The sequence below is a fragment of the Oryx dammah genome, unplaced genomic scaffold (assembly GCF_014754425.2).
Source record: "Oryx dammah isolate SB20612 unplaced genomic scaffold, SCBI_Odam_1.1 HiC_scaffold_1, whole genome shotgun sequence".
NCBI lineage: Eukaryota > Metazoa > Chordata > Mammalia > Artiodactyla > Bovidae > Oryx > Oryx dammah.
In genome coordinates this window covers 73453665-73472706 of record NW_024070185.1, presented here as the reverse complement: position 1 = coordinate 73472706, position 19042 = coordinate 73453665, and the positions used below count along the sequence as shown (strand labels likewise).

The following is a 19042-nucleotide window of genomic DNA, read 5'->3' as shown; positions in this document are numbered from 1 at the left end:
GTTCTTCTGTGTATTCTTGCCACCTCTTCTTAATATCTTCTGCTTCTGTTAGGGCCATACCATTTCTGTCCTTTATTGAGCCCGTCTTTGCATGAAATGTTCCCTTGGTATCTCTAATTTTCTTGAAGAGATCGCTAGTCTTTCCCATTCTATTGTTTTCCTCTATTTCTTTGCACTGCTCACTGAGGAAGGCTTTCTTATCTCTCCTTGCTATTCTTTGGAACTCTGCATTCAGATGGAGAATAGTCATAGTCAGTTATTTTTTAAGGAGGGAAGTGGAGTCCAGAAGCACCTATACTTCTGCACCTCCAGGTGAGAAGTGTTTATATTTGGGATGGCACTTATCTTCAGGCTCCAGAGGGTGGTTGTATTACTTGACTTTCTTCTCCCCTTCCCCTCACAATTTGGGAAGCAAATTGGAGTCATCTTCCCTCAGTAATTTCTTGGACTTGGGTAACTGAGCAGATCTTCGTTGGCACTTTAAGAAGGAACACGGTTCTGTTTCCCTGCAAAGCACAGGCTTCTGCTTAAACACTGGGGCTCAGACTTTCCCACCAAAATTCCCCCTTTGCGAGGAATCCAGCTGATGCCTGTCCCCAGGAGCAGCAGAGTAATTAAAGCCTATTGTCATAGGTAGAAAAAAGTCTTGTGGTCCATTTTTTTAATCTTAAAAAGTAAATTTGCATTTCATTCCATAATTTGTCCACGTTTGTATCAACATAAACTTAAGGCAACTGTCAGTTGGATAACCTGACCTCTTCCTCCATGTTCTGAGTCAACCTGGAAGCTCCAAGAAGGTGTGCTGGGCCTCCCTGGCTCAGGCTTGACTACCGCAGTACTGCAGGCCTGTGTGCCAACTGGCAGTCCCTTGGTATAGAACAACCAACGGCTTTCTTTCAGACTCATTTTATTTATTTTTTAAAGTTCATGTAATTTTTTGGCCATGCCGGGTCTCTGTTAGTGCACATGGGCTTTCTCTAGTTGCAGGAAGCAGAGGCTGCTTGTTGTGGTGCACAGGCTTCTCACTGCAGTAGCTTCTCTTGTTGTGAGCACAGGCTCTAGGCACGAGGGCTTCAGTAGTTGTGGATCATGGACTTAGTTGCTCTGCAACACATGGGATCTTCCCTGACCAGGGATCAAACCAGTGTCCCTTGCATTGCAAGGCAGGTCCTTAATCACTGGACTACCAGGGAAGCCCCAGACTCGTCTTGCTTTCATCATTTCTTTCTGTCCTCCCTTGCTGGGGGCATGAGTGCTGTGAGATAAACAGAGGATGCTCTGAAGTCCTTCCCCAAGATTAAAGCGTTCAGACCATAAACATCCTATCTTAACGGGGAAACTTTTGACTGTAAACAGAACTTTGTACCCTCCTATCTTCCCCCTCTCCCTCCCTGTTTGTGTATCTTCTCCTCTTTGAGGCACACCGGTTCCTCTGAACTTTGCCCTTGAAGTGTGGTGGTGCTTACCTAATTCTTTACCACAGCATCATGTATGTTTCACCCCGAACTAGTTAGGCTTGGGAGACGAGGCAGGAAGGTAAGAGAAACCAGCAGAGACAGCAAAACCAAATCTGGTCAGAATAGCATATACTTCCCCTGTGCAGTGGCTGAGAGTCCACTTCTGTAAAAACACTGATTATGAAAAATCCTTAATGGCCTGGTCACCTTGGTTTTCAAACCCTCACATTATAAGTGCAGACTATAGTGTGCAGATAACCAAAGGGGGAAGACTTGATGCTTAAATGATGATACCTAATTACAAGTGGATTATCTTTGATTCATTAAAGCAGGCCCCCGGGGATCTTTGCTTGTGGGTGCTTGCAGTCAGAATTCTGGAACGTATTTGAAAATAATAACTGCATCTTTTTTTTCATACATTTTGTATGGTTTGGCTGACTTCCTCCTCAAAGTCTGAGTTAGAGTTTTCCTTAATTTGTGTGATGGGTTTTGGTCTCTTTGGATTCCAGTAAAAGCCCAACTGTGGTTTGGAGCTACACACAGGGCTGTCACAAAATCACAGCCTTTATAAATCCCACAGGAAAGCCTTTGCTTGCCCTCTAGGCACATCCAGATTCTTAACATTTCTCGTCAGTCCTTCCTCCGTGTCCCTCAGGAGTCCACAATTCATAACCACTGAAATATTGAAATGCAGAATGGTTTGGAAGGATGAAAGCCCAGATGCCCTACTGCTTGAAAATGGGTCAAAATAGATTCATCATCATACATTTTGCCAAGTCAGGATGTGGTAGAATTTTCCAAGAAAATTTTTATTTTAGCAAATTTTCAGAAATGCTGTCTTGACTATTGGGGTCAGTGTTGAAGTCAGTATACCTTTGGAAGAATGAAAGCAAGACTGTAAATGGGCCAGGGGTGGGAAGGGGGGCATGACAGGGTGGGCACAGGAGACTCTAAAGCAGTCTCAGTTTTGGGGACCTTCTGGAGAAGGATTTCTGACCCATGGAAAGCAGGTTCTCAAGCAATGCAGAACTGGGCTTCTGTATTTGTCACTGACTGATTGTCTAGATAACCACAGTGTTCTTGGAAAGTGCAACATTCTACTTTTTGATATCTGTGTCTTCTCTGAGATAATCTGAGTCTGATATGAAAACAAAACAAAGGAAACCTTCATAAATCCCTAACTTAAAAGTTCCAGGGAGTAAAAATAACTATAGAAGTGTTTATATATTTAAAAAAATAATAATTTAATAAGACCCTGATGCTGGGAAAGATTGAAGGCAGGAGCAGAAGGGGCGACAGAGGATAAGATGGTTGGCTGGCATCACTGACTTGATGGACATGAGTTTGAGCAAGCTCCAGGAGTTGGTGATGGACAGGGAAGCCTGGCGTGCTGCAGTCCATGGGGTTGCAAAGAGTTGGAGACGGCTGAGTGGCTGAACTGATTCATTTTCGGCGGTGCTGGGTCTTTGCTGCTGCACGTGGGCTTTTCTCTAGTGGCGGCGAGTGGGGCTAATTCTTCGCCGCAGTGCATGGCCATCTCATTGTGGTGGCTTCTCTTGTTGCAGAGCATGGGCTCTAGGCACACAGGCTCCAGTGGTTGCGGTTCTTGGGCTTGAGAGCACAGGCTCAATAGTGGCGCAGGGCTTAGTTGTTCCGAGGCCTGTGAGGTCTTCCTGGACCAGAGATTGAACCCATGTCTCCTGCATTGGATTCTTTACCACTGAGCCACCAGGGAAGCCCAGAAGTATTTATATTTTGAGTGAGCTTTATTAAAGAATAAATACTAACTACTGGTCCTCTGTGTGTGCGTGTGTGTGGTTTTTTTTTCCCCAGCCTACCTTACGTGCAGTATTTTGGAGGTGTCTCTGCTCTAAGTAAACAACAGTTTCTCAGCATCAATGGATTTCCTAATAACTACTGGGGCTGGGGAGGTGAAGATGATGATATTTATAACAGGTAAGCGTCACAACTTAGATCTCGTGCTTCCCTGTCTCCCTTCACTTCTGGTTTTTCTATCTGTGCTTGGTTATTTTGCAAGGGTTGACCCTGAGGAGAGATGCAGTCCCCACCGAGCCTGAATTCTTAGGTGAGCTCTGCTCTAGGTGCTCCAGGTGATAAAGAGTATCTTAAGAGACACACCATAAAAACCCTTAATGAAACTGGAAAGCATCTGAAAATACGCATGTGTGTAACTCTGATGTGCACTTGAAAGTTTTAATCTACCTGCATTAGGAACAAAAACAAAAAACTCAACCTGTACTCACTGCTGTATTTAAAATGGATAACCAATAAGGTCCTACTGTATAGCACATGGAAGTCTGCTCAATGTTATGTGGCAGCCTAGATGGGAGGGAAGTTTGGGGAAGAATGGATACATGTATATGTATAGCTGAGTCCCTTCCTTGTTCACCTGAAACTATTATAACATTTTTAATCGGCTATACACCAATACAAAAAAAAGTTTAAAAAAATTAAAAAGTATCTTTAGGAAAACTAGCTTCTGTGATTTTTGCCTTAGCTTTCTGGAAAATGTAAAATGAGAAACATGTGAAGGGGTGACTCACACTACATGGCCATCCACACCCTGGGGCTCTTCATGAGTTGGTAAAACTTTATTACATGAGTTGTCATCACAGATGGTAAAAAAACCATCTGTCAGTGGCATTTGAAAGCACATTCTGCTTGGTTTTTCCTGGCAGTGGAATCTTCACCCCTGCTGGATGTAGGCAAAAAGTACCTTCTCCCTCTGGGAGCCAACCTGAACATGCCACTGAGTTTGAAACCAGAATACACCCTGGTGCCCTCCTGAACCGGAGTACATTAATTTCATCATTAACAGAAGATGTCTTTCAGAGCAGCATCCAAGTCGCTTAAGATTAGCTTTGCAGCATAGACCCAAGTCTTGAAGAAAACTTGAATTTTAGAGATTGATTATCGATATGCAGAGCACTGGGCCAGGCAGGACCAGTGGTGAGGAAGACACTGAAGCCCTGAACAGGGAGTCCAGACAAAAACAGACTTCCTTTCACAGCACCACACCCAGGCAGCTGGGCCCGTGTGACGGTGTACAGGGCTGACGTGCTGCATAGACCTGAGTGATCAGAAAAGTCTCCAGGAGGGAGCCCCAAGGACAAACCCCTGAGGGTGGGGGAACAGAAGCATCAGTGGTTGTGGAGGAGCTTTCTGTCCTTTCTTTTAAAAAAAGTTTTGTTTTGTTTTTTTCTTTTTTTTTTAAATTTTTTATTTTATTTTATTTTATTTTATTTTTAATTTATTTATTTATTTTTAATTTTTACTTTACAATTCTGTATTGGTTTTGGCATAGATTGACATGAATCCACCACAGGTGTACATGCGTTCCCAAAAATTTTAAATTGAGGTATAGTTGATGTACAATGTATGTTTCAGATGTACAACATAGTAATTCACAATTTTTAAAGGTTATATTCCATGTATGATCATTATAAAACTTTGGCTATAGTCCAAAAGTTATATCCCTTTCAGACATTGGCCCTGTTCTGGGAGATGCTCTGAGAAGGCCTCCATGATACAGTCTTTGCCCTTCTTTCCTGCTTCACCTCTGGCCACTTCCTACCCCAAACTTTGATGCTCCCAGAGGGCACTGCGCTTGCTCTCACCTCCCTGCCTTTGCCTGTGCTGTCCTGACTGCCCAAAATGCTCTGGCAAACACCCACTCATCTTCAGGGCTTGGCTCTGCCCAGTCTCGATCAGGTGGAGTTGGTTGCTTCTCCCTCTGTGCTGAGAGCATCCCCACGCCCACCTCCTCCCCTTCGTCCTGTCACCTGTGGCCCTACATTCTAAGCATCCACATCATAATTTCCACGAGGGCAGACACCCCCAGTGCCTGGCACAGGGTAGTCCCTCCACAAGATCTAGAACCAAGGGTAAAAGGATATGAGGGAGGGGTGTGAGTTTTAACTGCTGCCTGTACACTGGGCTGGGCTATGGGTTAGTGAGACCAGCTGGCAGGATAGGATGGTGGATGGGACAAAAGTCTTGCAGCTGGCGCTGTGGGACCTAGACCTGATGACCACTTGTCCCTTTGCTCCTTACAGATTAGCTTTTAGAGGCATGTCTGTGTCTCGCCCAAATGCTGTAATCGGGAAGTGTCGGATGATCCGCCACTCGAGAGACAAGAAAAATGAACCTAATCCTCAGAGGTGTGTTCTCTTTTATTCTCTCCCCTGTGTGTCTTTCCTTCCGCCTTCAGGTGGGGCTGGCTGCAGGAGTGGGGCTCTGGAGTGGGCTCTGTGCCCCAAGGGAAAAACGGGTTCCATCCACAGGGCAGGGTTGGAGTAGGAGGGAGATGGTGGTGTTGGTGGTTTAGTCGCTCAGTCGTGTCCGACTCTGCGACCCCACGGACTGTAGCCCCCCAGGCTCCTCTGTCCATGGGATTTCCCAGGCAAGAACACTGGAGTGGGTTGCCGCTTCCTTCTCCAGGGGATCTTCCTGACCCTGGGATTGAACCTGCATCTCCTATACTGGCAGGTAGATTCCTTACTGATGAGCCACCGGAGAAGCCTAGTAGGAGGGAAAAGGGGCCGTTAAAGTACAAACGTTTAAAGTTTTGAGTTTTGTTTTTGCTTTTTTTTTTTAAGATTTTCGTGTTGGCTTCAAACCCTTTGTCTGTTTGTTCCTTGTAGGTTTGACCGAATTGCACATACAAAGGAGACAATGCTCTCTGATGGTTTGAACTCACTCACCTACATGGTGTTAGAGGTCCAGAGGTACCCGTTGTATACCAAAATCACAGTGGACATCGGGACGCCAAGCTAGCATTTTGGTGCACTGATCAGAGACCTGAAAATGGCCAGGGACCTCTGCTGTGTCTCTGCCCGTGTGCTGGGCTGGTCCCTCTCACTCTCACAATCAATGACAGGCCCTCTCTGCTCATCATTCAGACGCCTTTCCGGACGACCAGGACGAGTGGGATATGTTGCCCCCAACTTGGCTCAGCATGTGACTTCTCAGCCCCACGAGGTGTATGTAAGCATAGAAACCATCAGCCTCTGGGGGCTCTCGGCATGTTCACGGTGTCACCCCAAAGAATCAAAGCTATTCACAGCTCCAAATCTGGTGACTGTGGGACTCATCCCCAGAAAAAAAAAAAAAAAAAAAAACACCCTGCTAATTTGTTGTGATATAGGTAAGAATTTTGCTTTAAATCGTGGTATTATTACTTTGTGAAAAATTGGAGAGTGCTGCTGAAATCGGATCAGTGTGGTGTTTTTCCATTGTCATGTTTTAACAGAAAAACACCCAGTTTCAACCATTCTCATGTTACCACCCCCAACCCTCGACCCTCTCTCCATGATATGCACCTATTACAATCACTGTGTATGTGTGTCTTTTCTTAGCAAAAGAATTTTAAAACTTGAGGCTTGAATTCCAAGGCCACTTTAGCCACCAGAGCAAAAGCCTTGGGTGTTCTCACATTCAGTGGCCTTTCTCCAGATGCCTGATTTCTGAATGTAAATCCTTTTTTTTAATAGCATTTGTAGTATTTTAAAGAAAGAACAAATCAGATCCTCCTTATGGTCTAGCTTGATTTTGTGTTGATCCAGAATGGCATAGTCTTTAGTCATGGCAATTTATTTTTCTGAGCATGCTATATAAACTTGAATTTCCTATGTATTTTTATTGTGGAGTTTTACATGTGGGGATGGGGATTGAGCATTTTTTAGGGGGAAAAATAATGTATGCTGTAGTGGCCCCACATGGGCCTCGGATGGAGCTGGCAGGCCAGGTTTTCTGAAGACCGTAGACATCTTTGGGTCCTTCGGTGAGAGCTAAGGCGCCCCATGAGCACTGTCAAGCTGGACTCTGCAGGGGAGGCAGACACCTTGGCCTGCCTGGCAGAGTTCCCCACCTCACCACCGCCCTGCCCTCCCCAGGTGGGCAGGGCCAGGGAACAACCCCTATCTCCTCAGACTGATCCCAGCAGCCTCCTTAGGCCCCAGGCTGTGGAGCTGGAAATGACAGCCATCAGATTGTTTACTGGCCCTCCATCTGCCCCTGGGGGCTGCCTTCCAGGCACCGTTGGCCTGGCCCAGCTGCCTGGCCCACCTTGCAGGACTGGTTCTCTGTCCTCCTCCTCCTCCTCCTGCCTTCCTTGTGCTGCCTTTCTCTTCCCTCCCTCCCCCTTTTTGTTCTGTTGCCTTTTGCCTGTTTCCTAAAACTGGCCTGTGGCACTCAGGGTCAAACAGACTGTCCATTCTCCAGCATGAATGTGCCTTTTAATTAGAGATCTAGAGAGCAGTTCAGCTGAACACACCCACACTCCTCCCACAGCCACTCTGGTGCCGAGAGCTTCCCATTCCCCCTCAGGTTTTAGCAGGTGCTCCTACCCCAGGGAGGCCGACTCACAGCGGATGTCTTCCCCAAGCCCTCCTCTGCTGCTGGAGGTTTTAGCCTGCCTGGGGTGAGATGCACAAGGCAGTTCCTGCCACTGGGCATGAGTGCTGGGTCCAGGCTGGGCTGAGGGCTTAAAATTCAGCTTTCTAATCCCAGGGTTAGCCTTTCAGCTGCGGGCAGCCTAGAAACCAGCCCTCAGTGTGGGCGCTGAACTGGTTGGTGCCTGGCCCCAATCATACCTGTGCCTTTATTGCTTTGAGCATCTTAGGCTATTACCTGGTTCTTTTTCCAGAAACCTTTGTGTTGGTTACAAATTATTTTCCACTGTAGCTGTGCTATGCAAAGAGTATTCCATCTGTCAATTCCCCACTCCTTAATAATGACGTTGTTAAAGCCAGGAATAACCCTGACAGGAAGCTTTGGGAAACGCAAAGAATGAAGACCTCGCTTTCTGTCCCCAGATCCTGACTTTTCCAAAGTGCCTTAAAAGAAAGGAGACAAGTATCCTGGGTGGTAACCTTTTTGTAACTTTACTTTTAAAAACGAAATTCTGACTTTTTTTTTTCTTTTTTGTTTTCCTATTACATTTTCTTTCATGTTCCATTGTAATAGTCCAGTCTGTGGTTCATTCTCAGGACCACCGGAGACGCTGCTTCATCACCCCCTCCCTGTTTGCTCATCTTCTGGTGCGCTCATGGGGTCCACCTGGGCCCAGGGTTAAGCCTAGCCCTGGTCTGGTTCATCGGATGCTGCAGCGCGTACTTCCTCCCTGGGGAGTTGAGTACTAAGGGTTCATTTCCTTCATCTGGAAGTTGTCACCATGACATTGTCACGTGCCCTTCTCTGTTTCTGTCCATTCTGTTGCTGGTGACCCTCTAAGGTGGCCTTTGGGAAAGGTCAGAGGGCAGAGGTGGCGCAAGAGGGTAAAGGAAATGCTGGTGCTGCCCCCTCAGGGCCTCTGCTGACCAGTGGTGGGGGGGAGGTGGGCTGGAGGGAGGGGTGCCTCACGCGGCTGGAAGGGGAGCCTTCCTGTCCTAGAGACCTGTGTGCTGTGTATTTTGATTTCCCATGTACACAAATGTATGTATTTACCATTGTAAGTGGGTGAATGTCTGACCTTGGTGTTCAAAACAGAACTGTATTTTTGCCTTTAAAATCCAGTAATATAACGTGAATAAATGACCCTATCTTTGTAACGGCAGGTGGTCTCTCTTCTGATGTAAAGGGTTACAGGTTCCTCCAAAGCTGGAGGACAGGGATCGGGGCTGCCTGCTGGGAGGGTCTGAGGAAAGCGGGGACTCTACTTCCTCTGCCTGCCTCACTGTGTGGGGGGCGGAGCTGGGGGCTTGGGTGAAGAGAGGAGATGTTCTCTCGCCTGCCTGGGATCACACACACCCTACCGGAATCAGCCGTTTCCCCATCTGCGTCTCATACGAATATCCGTAAAATGGGAATAGTAACACACAGAGACTTTCTGAGGCTTAGAAGACATGTGTCTGAAATACAGCGACAGGCACCTCACAGGTACTTACCACATAGCAGCTGGGGACCCTTCGGAGAAGACATTTTCCCAGCAGTTCTCTGGCTCTGTTCTGTTTTCCACACAAGCCAGCATGTTCTCAGCCGTTTACACAAGGTGTTCACAGTGTAGCTTAGATCAATACGCTTTCTTCTCAGCCCCAGGAAATTTAACCTGGCACTACAAAAGGTCTTAGCTGTGCCCCAAGGACTTGAGACAGTAAGTACCTTGGGCACCTCCTCCAGTGCCCTAGGTCAGGCACTGCAGCCTCTGACATGTGGCTTTGATTGAATTGTCTTCTGGAAGAAATGGGCCAGAGGAAACCAGTATGCAGGAGAGGTCACCCCGACGCTGTCCAAGCTGAGGGGCCACAGGCCCTGCTGGATGGAGCTGTGATTGTGGGACCGGCTGGGAAACAGGGCCGGAAGGACAGCCCCCTGAAGCCCCACCAGGGCCAGCTGGCCATTTCCACCCATCCGTGTGACTGGTGGAAGGAGCCCTAGTAGCCTCAGGCTTGAGCAGTGGCTGGCACTCAGATCTGTCTTTCTGACCAGATGCCTTTGGACAGAGTGCTGCCTTACAGGGCTTTGCAAGCTATAAGGTCTGGGTTAAGTGGGGCACCCTTCCCTCTCCCAAAATACATGGACACCGCCAAGTACTTAGGAGAGGCCAGAAGACCTGTCTTCAAATCCTGTTGCTGCTTCTTCCCAGTTTCATGACCTTGAGTGAGTGACTTAGCCTCTCTATGCCTCCGTTTGTTCATCTGTGTAATAGGATAACAGTACTTCTTTCATAGGATTGTCAGGAAGATCAAGTGAATTAATTTTATAAAGCACTCAGACCATATCTAGCTCATAATAAGCATTATGCACATTATAAATATTTGTTAAATTTTAAAAGCGCAGGTACACATGCTGTGTGCACGGTACCCACATATACACATGAACACACCAGGTGTGCTGGGGATCTTTTTTCCTCTTCTAGGGCACGTGTCTGGGACTTAACTGTGTGGCAGTTGGATGAATGGATCTCAGGGTAAGTGACCACTTCTCTTCTGGAGACACCCGAGACCTCAGCAATGCTATTTCCCCACCCTTTCCTGCCTGCCCTGAGGGAAGGTGTTTGGAATGGTGGCCTTGGCAAGGGAGGGGGTCTCAAATCCTGTGTTGGTGTGCTCCAAGGCACCAGGAGGATGGGAGGAAGAGGGCCAGGGCCGGGCTCCGGGGGTAGCCATTTCCTTGAGAAGTGCCCTTAGTCTGCCGCTTCACCTGGGACCCAAACCAAGTCTGAGCCAGGGCAGAGCCCAGTAGCCATTGGTGTGGATTTGGTGGGTACCAGTCTTGCCCCCCATAGAGTACCTCTTTTCCATGAGAGAATGTGACCTGGGTACCTAATCACTGACCCACAGATGTCCTTTGGAGGCAGGGCTGTGGTGCCCAGATGGCTGGGGTGCCCGTGGAAGTATATGAGTAAAGCCTCCCCGGTAGGAGTTTTTGCTGCTGGTGGTAGAGGGAAGCTGTGTATGGGGAGGGTTGGGGGAGGTGGAGGAAATGAGAAGACGAGCGAGTGCTAGGTGTTGCCAAGTCACCGCTCTCCTGAGCTCGCCCCCTCCTGTTTATTCCAGGAGGTGGGAGTTTGGACATTCCTAGGGGCTGATTTCTTCTTAGAACTGGAACTTCTTACCCCATCAGAAAGGAAATGAGGTTTGCTAGCTGAGCCGGTTGTGCCAGATGAACCTCATTTCCTCTCCTGGCACAGTCCCCAGGCAGAGAACGTGGCCGCTGCCTTCATTTGGGCCCCAGGACCTGTCCCCAGGCTGGGTGGCAAAGGAGCCGGCACGGTCTGAATGGCATGTGAAGTGATAGGGTCGATGGACCAGAAAGCAGAGGACCGTGACATTCCCAAGATACTGGCACTTGAGCAAGTTATGTGCCGGGACACCAGGCAGGGGCCAGGAGGAGGGCTGGAGGAAGCCATACAAAGAGTGGTCACTGTGTCTGGCCCTCTGATTTCCCACTCGCTGGCTCACTCAGTTAAAGTCTGTTCCCCTCCCTGAGCCTCAGTTTGTTCTCCTGTTTTATGAATCTACCCCTGGTCTCCCCATCGTTTTTCCCTCCCCGCAGAAGGAAGTGCTGTAGTCTCGGGTTTCCCCTTGCTCCTGAGACTCACCCTTCATGCTGCCTTAGAGGAAGTTATTTTATCTTGAGTCTTCATTTGTAAAAATAGCAGGATCACCCCTGCCTTCCCCCTCTTCTCCCAGGACAGCATTGAGCATCACAGGATACACTTTTTTTTTTTTTAAGATTTTTTGATGGGGACCATTTTTAAAGTCTATTGAATTTGTTACTTCTGTGTTGCTTCTGTTTCATGTTTCAGTTTTCCAACCAAGAGCAATGTAGGATCTTAACTCCCTGACCAGGGATCGAACCCTTATCCCCTGCACTGGAAGGTGAAGTCTTAACCCTCATCCCCTGCACTGGAAGGTGAAGTCTTAACCACTGACCATAAGAAGGGAAGTCCCACAAGATACACTTTTAAAACTCTACCTGGAAAAAGAAGAAAAAAAAAATTCTACCTGGGATTTCCCAGGCAGTCCAGTGGTTAAGAATCCACCTTTCAAGGCAGGCGACAAGAGTTCGATCCCTGGTCAGGGAACTAAGATTCCATACACTGCAGGGCAACTAACCCCACACCACAACTACTGAGCCTTTGTACTGCAACTAAGACTTGACTCAGCCAAGTAAATATTTTCTTGAAACTTTTAAAAAATGAAACAAAAATTTCTACCTGGAGGAGCAGGCTAGAATCCTATTGCTTTTCTGTCTCCCTCTTCTGCCTGTGGCCCCTCCAACTTTGGACACACTCCTGTCACCTGCTTCCCTTCGGGATTTCCAGCTTCAAGCTTCCTGATTATCCCATCGCCCCTGAGGGAGAAGCGCAGGAGCCTCTGTGGTAGCCGTGTTTCCGCTGCCATTACTCATAACACTGAAAACCTAAGAGCCACCATCAGTGGGGGCTGTGCTCAGTGAAATGAGGTGTGTGCAAACAAGGTGACCACTGAGCACGATGAAGTGGATCTGTACTTACTGATTGGAAAGAGGTCTGAGGGGAGAAGGCAAACTACAGAATGGGATTTCCATATAGGACAGGAAATGCCTGAATAATTTAGTGCAAAAATTATTCTGTGATTGTTGGTGGGAGCAGATATGCAAGCAATAAAATGGAAAGGCGATCTCTCTGCACCGCTTTTGTGGCCAGGCTCCCAGCCTAGGGTAACAACCTTTAGTGTTCGGGGGCTGCTTGAGGGCCGAGGCTTTTAACAGGACCAGCCCCATTGAGAGAATGAGCTGGGTTGTCCCCAGGGGAGTTGTTCAGTTGCTCAGTCGTGTCTGGGGGCTTTGCAACCCTGTGGACTGCAGCACACCAGGCTTCCCTGTCCTTCACCATCTCCCAGAGTTTGCTCCAACTCATGTCCATTGAGTGAGTCAGTGATGCCATCCAGCCATCTCATCCTTTGCCACCCCCTTCTCCTGCCCTCAGTCTTTCCCAGCATCAGCGTCTTTTCCAGGGGAGTTGCATTCCCTCAAAGTGTCCAGATGTGGAAGAGAGACAGGTCCTCTTCCTCTGAGGAGGTGATGGAGGCCTGTACCCTGTTCACCTTGGGCGGGGTGGGGGATGTGGCACACTGTGGGATTGTCCATGGAGGCTGGACAGGATCAACTCAGGCTCAGAAGTTTCTATCAGTTCTCTTGGGTTTAGAAACATAAAAATTAGAACAGTTTGCTACTCTCTTCTGAGTGCCATTGAACATTCACACCTATTATACTTGGGTAATTAAAATGTTAACCAACCAAAAAAAAGTGGCGAGGGCGGGGGGCACTGTGCCCCTTGGCTCTGGAGGGGCAAGATTGGCCTGAGACACCTCATCAGGACCCTGGGAGGAGCAGGAAGTGAGGGGGATCTAGCTGCCTGTGGATCTCTGGCCCCAGAATCCAGGAGTCCTGTTGCTGGCACAAGGAGTCCCTGCCATCTGGATTTTGATGCAGACCCAAGCCTGGAGCTCTCAGAGATTCATTTCCGGGCCAGATGTGAGTGCTGGACGATTGGCATGTCCTCTGGGACCTCGTCCTGCCTGGGAGGCATGTGCCAGGGGAGGGTAGGCACCAGGCTGTGACCAGTAAGAGTGCACTCCACTGCCTTGGAATCTCTGTCTGGTAGGGTGCCAAGAGCTGCGTGCCCAGTCTCGCCCCCACTGCTGCTCAGCTCCATGGGAGTTCAGCCAGCTTAAGTTTCCTGCACTGAGAGACTGGACAGGGTGGGCCAGCAGCCATCATCCAGCTGGGGACTAGGGCTATCAGGGGGCTTTCAGAATGCTCCCTCTCTGCGAAATGTCCTGTTGCTGTGGCCTTGGGGACTTTGCTTTTCCCTGACAACAGCAGCACAGGGACAGGCCAGCTCCCAGGCCTCAGCTCTGTGGTCTCCCACTTCACCGAGGGTCTGTAGTGATGGATGGAAGAGGAGGACCTGGCGAACTGCTGCTCCACTGTGACCCTTCACACAGCTTCTCCCCTTTCGAGCACACCTGGCCCTCTGCCACCTCCTGTGCTGCACTGCTCGTTACAATCATCTCCGTCATGAGAAACATAGGCTCGAGGCAGTCACGCAAGGACATAAGATCACACAGAGTTCCTCTCTGATGCAGGAGTGCTGAGTCCCAGCCCGGGCTCTGTCCACAGAACCATGGTCCAGTCACTCATCAGCTTCAGGGGCTCGTCCTCCACAAAACAGCATGGGAGCTGGAGGCTGGGGAAGGAGGCTGCCCTGCCTCAGCCAGAAGACAGGAGCCTTGCCTTGAGCCTCATTGCTGCAGCGTCACTAAGAGAAGTGCAGTATAGACCATGGGCTGGACCCAAGACCTGGTTTCCGTTTTGTGTGGTTTGGGTTCTGTTTCATTTTCTTTTTACAGTTCTAGAGGACTTGGGAAGCCAGTATACTCGGTGGCAACAGCTCCCTATGCCAGGGATATCATTGCAGCCTCCGTCTGGGAGACGCACTGGAGTGGTTAACACTGAAATCATCCATTATGATTCAGGGGGCCTGGGTCATGGGTACAGAGAGGAAGGGAGACCCTTGAGAGCTGAGGGTCCACACGGACCTGAAGAAGTTGGGACTGCTTTTTGCCTCTGGAAGCATCGCTCTGGGCGGCAAGAAGCAGCCCCTTATTCACAGACAGTACAGTTCCTTCTGAAATTAAAGACGCTTGCTTCTTGGAAGAAAAGCAATGACAGACCTAGATGGTGTATTTAAAAGTAGAGACATTACTTTGCCTACAAAGGTCATATAGTCAAAGCTATTGGTTTTTCCAGTAGTCATGCATGGGTGTGAGAGTTGGACAGTAAAAAAGGCTGAGTGCCAAAAACCTAATGCTTTTGAACTGTGTTGGAGAAGACTCTTGCGAGTCCCTCGGACTGTAAAGAGATCAAACCAGTCAATCCTAAAGGAAATCAACCCTGAATATTCATCAGAAGGACTTAGGCTGAAACAGAAGCTCCAATACTTTGGCCACCTGATATGAAGAGCCAATTCATTGGAAAAGACCCTGATGCTGGGAAAGATTGAAGGCAGGAGGAGAAGCAGACAACAGAGGATGAGATGGTTGGATGATCACTGACTCAATGGACGTGAGTCTGAGCAAACTCCAGGGAACAGTGAAGGACAGGGAGGCCTGGTGTACTGCAGTCCATGAGGTCGCCAAGAGTCGGACGTGGCTGAGTGACTGAACTGCAGCGGCTCCTTCCTCCCAGTGCTCAGTCCTGCCCTTCCCCTGGGCTAACACCTGGCATCCAGGGGGCTCCGCACAGTGTTGTCCCAAGGCTCCCGGGGATGTGCCGAGAGGCGGGTGGCTCTGCTGAGGCCTGGACTCCTCCTCATCTTTCCCTTCTCCTTCTTGTCACCCCTTTTCCTCACCATACACCCTCTGCCCAAAGGAGGGCAGCTGTCACCCCATTCCCAATCCTCCCAAACTTTCTTAGCCAATGGCATTTTCCTAAATGAAGCCAGGGGCTGTATCTTGATGATTCATGATTTTTAGACTGTCTCAATCAAGAGTTCTAAAAAGCTCTGCTGGGTTTGACTTCATCAGACTCAGTGATTTATGTTTCACGCGGTTTGCTCCGGATGGAAGCTGACCTGGCCACAATGAGACGTGGAATGAGGAGAGCTAACCTGCTGCCGAGGACGGAGGAAACCTCTGCCACGACCAATTTGTTGGGCAACATCTTTCAGATGCCAGGCTGGGCCCTGCTGCCAGCTCGGAACACTCTGCCTCTGATTCAGGTGCTGGGGCTCAACTCCGTCTCTTGGGCCCTGGACTTGGTGACTGATGGGCCTGGCTGATGATCTTGGCTGTGCTGGCTCCATGGGGCCTGTAGGCACTCTCTCTACCTTGGACCTGCCCTGTCTTGCATGTTCACTGTCCACACCTTCCAGAAGATCTTTTCAGGGCTTTTCTTAATGGGAAACAGGGCCTGCCAGGCCTTTCCCTGGCTCACTACCAATACTGAGTGAGCACATGTCTTAGCACACAGCTGGAGTAACTGGCTTCAGGAGGATGAGACAGGAGAGGAAACCGAGGAAGGTCAGTGTTGACTGGAAGCCCAGTGTTGACTTGCTAGGTGACCAAGGCCATATCCTCTCTGGTCCCCATCCAGAAACTGGCTGAGGAGGATGTGAGAGCCCACTGGGGCTGCTGGCTGTGGTTCTAGGAAAACTCTTTGGGGTGGTTTATTCCTCCAGCCTTCTCTGCCTGTTTGAGGTTGCTGCTGGGGCACTTAAGCCAGGATTCAAGGCCAGAAACAAAAGTCCTCTTTGTTAGTCCAGGAACCAGGAAGGGGGAAGGTAGAAGGAAGGGTAGATCAAAGGCTCCCTCAGGGTCAGAGTCCAGAGTCCAAAGGGAACTGGACCGCAAGCCTGCCTGGAGGGACCTTATGCTTTTCCTTCTTCCTTGTCTTATCACCTGGACTGAAGCTGCAATAAATCAGAGTTTAGCTCACAAAGTGAAACACAAGACTTGTGCCCAGGGCATCTGGTGGCCAGGCTCCTGCTTTCTCACGAAAGTTCCATCAGAAAACCACCACCACCATCACTACACTTGTTGAGATCCTGACTGAAATTATGATGAATCTATGAAACCTCAGATGGTAAAGCGTCTGGCTACAAGGCAGGAGACCCGGGTTCAGTCCCTGGGTCAGGAAGATCCCCTGGAGAAGGAAATGGCAACCCACTCCAGTATTCTTGCCTGGAAAATCCCATGGACGGAAGAGCCTGGTAGGCTACAGTCCATGGGGTCGCAAAGAGTCAGACACGACTGAGCGACTTTCTTTCTTTCTTTCTATGAAACCACCCAGGCTTCCTGGGTGACTCAGGTGGTTAAGCATCTGCCCACAGTGCAGGAGACTTGGGTTCAATCCCTGGGTCAGGAAGATCTCCTGGGGAAGGGCATGGTGACCCACTCCAGTATTCTTGCCTGGAGAATCCCATGGACAGAGGAGCCTGGTGGGCTACAGTCCTTGGGGTCACAGAGAGTTGGACATGACTGAGCCACTAACACTTTCACTTTTCTTTCTATGGACCACTATAAGGAGACTTGATCTCTTTTATCTATAAAAGATAAATGTATTATAATCCTCTTTTGGTTAGGTCTTCTTTTTATTATTTTTATTTTTTGGCCGCGCCATGCAGTTTGCAGGATCTTAGTTCCCTGACCAAGGATTGAACCTGGGCCCAGGCAGTGAAAGTGCCAAGTCTTAACCGCTGGACTGCCAGAGAACTCTGGTTTAGGTCTTCTTTATCCTTAGGGTTCTTACACTTTTTTCCCCTAGGTATTTGGTATATTTATATTGTAATAAATAATGTTGTTGTTCTTTAGTCGCTAAGTTGTGTCTGACTCTTTGTAACCCATAGACTGCAGTGTGCCAGGGTTCCCTGTCCTTTACTATTTCCCAGAGTTTGCTCAGATTCATGTCCATCGAGTTGGTGATGCCGTCTAACCATCTTGTTCTCTGCCACCTCCTCCTTTTGCCTTCCATCTTTCCCAGCATCAGGGTCTTTTTCAATAAGTTGGCTCTTTGCATCAGATAGACAAAGTATTGGAGTTTCAGCTTTAGCATCAGTGAATATTCAGGGTTAATCTTCTTTAGGATTGACTGGTTTGGGCTTCCCTGGTGGCTCAGACAGTAATGAATCTGCCTGCAATGCAGGAGACCCAGATTCGACCCGTGGCTCGGGAAGATACCTAGAGAAGGAAACGGCTACCCACTCCAATATTCTTGCCTGGAGAATACCATGGACTACAGTCAGTCCATGGGGTTGCAAGAGAGTTGGACGCAACTTGACGACTAAACCACAACTTAATTTAAATAATTATCAGTACCTACTTATTTCACTCCTATCCCTACACTGTCTCAGATTATTTTGAATCAAATACCTGACATTATGATATTTCATTGTCTATCACTAAAAGGTCAGTATTCTTTCTAAAACCCAAATATAATAATTAGTAATAACTCCTTAATATCATCTATTCAGTCAGTGTTCAAATTCCTCCAGCTGTTTCATGCATGCTCAGTCACTCAGTAGTGTCTGTGACCCTAAGTAGTGTTTGCGACCCTAAGGACTGTAGCTTGCCAGGCTCCTCTCTCCATGGGATTCTCCAGAAAAGAATACTGGAGTGAGTTGCCATTTCCTCCAGTGGATCTTCCCAACCCAGGGATTGAACCCACGTCTGTGGCTCCTGCATTGGCAGACAAATTCTTTACCACTGAGCCACCTGGGAAGCCCCTCCAATCATTTCGTATGTTTTTATTCATATATATATATTTTTTCAGAATCGTACCTTTTCTATTGAAGGGTATTTTCACTGGAAATAGAATTGAACCTAGAAATTATTATTTTCTTTCAGTCCTTTCAAATAAAATACCATTGATTATTGCTTTCCATTGTTTCTTATAAAAAGTTATTTATTAGTCTAATTGTTGCTTCTTTCTTTTTAATGGACTTCCCTTGTAGCTCAGTTGGTAAAGAATCTGCCTGCAATGCAGGAGACCTGGGTTCGATCCCTGGGTTGGGAAGATCCCCTGGAGAAAGGAAGGGCAACCCACTCCAGTATTCTGGGCTGTATGTATAGTCCATGGGGTCTCAAAGAGTCTGACGCGACTTTCACTTTCTTTCTTTTTAAGGTAATATGCCTTTTTTTCCTCTGGATGCTTTTAAGATTTTCTTTACTCACTGGTTTTGAGTAGCTTTGCTGTGATTTGGCTAGGTGTGGATTTCTTTTTACTTATCCTATTTGTATTTCCAGGACTTTTTGAATCTCTGGCTTAATGTCTTTTTTCCGCTTTGAAAAGTTTCCAGCCATTAACACTTCAAGATTTGCTTTTATCCTGTTCTCTGTCTCTTCTTCCTGGAATTTGAACTACTCATGTGTTAAATCTTTTCATCACACCCTTTATGAATCGTTCCTCTCCTGTATTTTTTGTACTTTTGTCTCTCAGCACTTATTTCTGGTTATTTTTAAATGACATTTTCCAATTCATGAATTCTTTCTTTAGCTATCAGGTGGTCTGGTAATCCTGTCTGTGATTTCTTATTGTTGATTATTACATTTTTAGTGCTAGAATTTCCGTGTAGTTTT

The 19042-nt window shown here is 48.0% G+C and overlaps 1 protein-coding gene across 1 annotated transcript in view; it reads left to right on the top strand.

The window, feature by feature from the left end:
- LOC120866179 (beta-1,4-galactosyltransferase 1) overlaps positions 1 to 9033 on the top strand; it is a 53005-nt gene extending 43972 nt beyond the window's left edge. Inside the window, exons 4-6 of the mRNA XM_040243741.1 lie at positions 3291 to 3413; positions 5534 to 5638; positions 6122 to 9033. Of these exons, the coding sequence (XP_040099675.1) occupies positions 3291 to 3413; positions 5534 to 5638; positions 6122 to 6254 (361 nt within the window). The 3' untranslated portion in view covers positions 6255 to 9033. The remainder of the gene's footprint in view (positions 1 to 3290; positions 3414 to 5533; positions 5639 to 6121) is intronic.
- The last annotated feature ends 10009 nt before the right edge of the window (positions 9034 to 19042 follow it).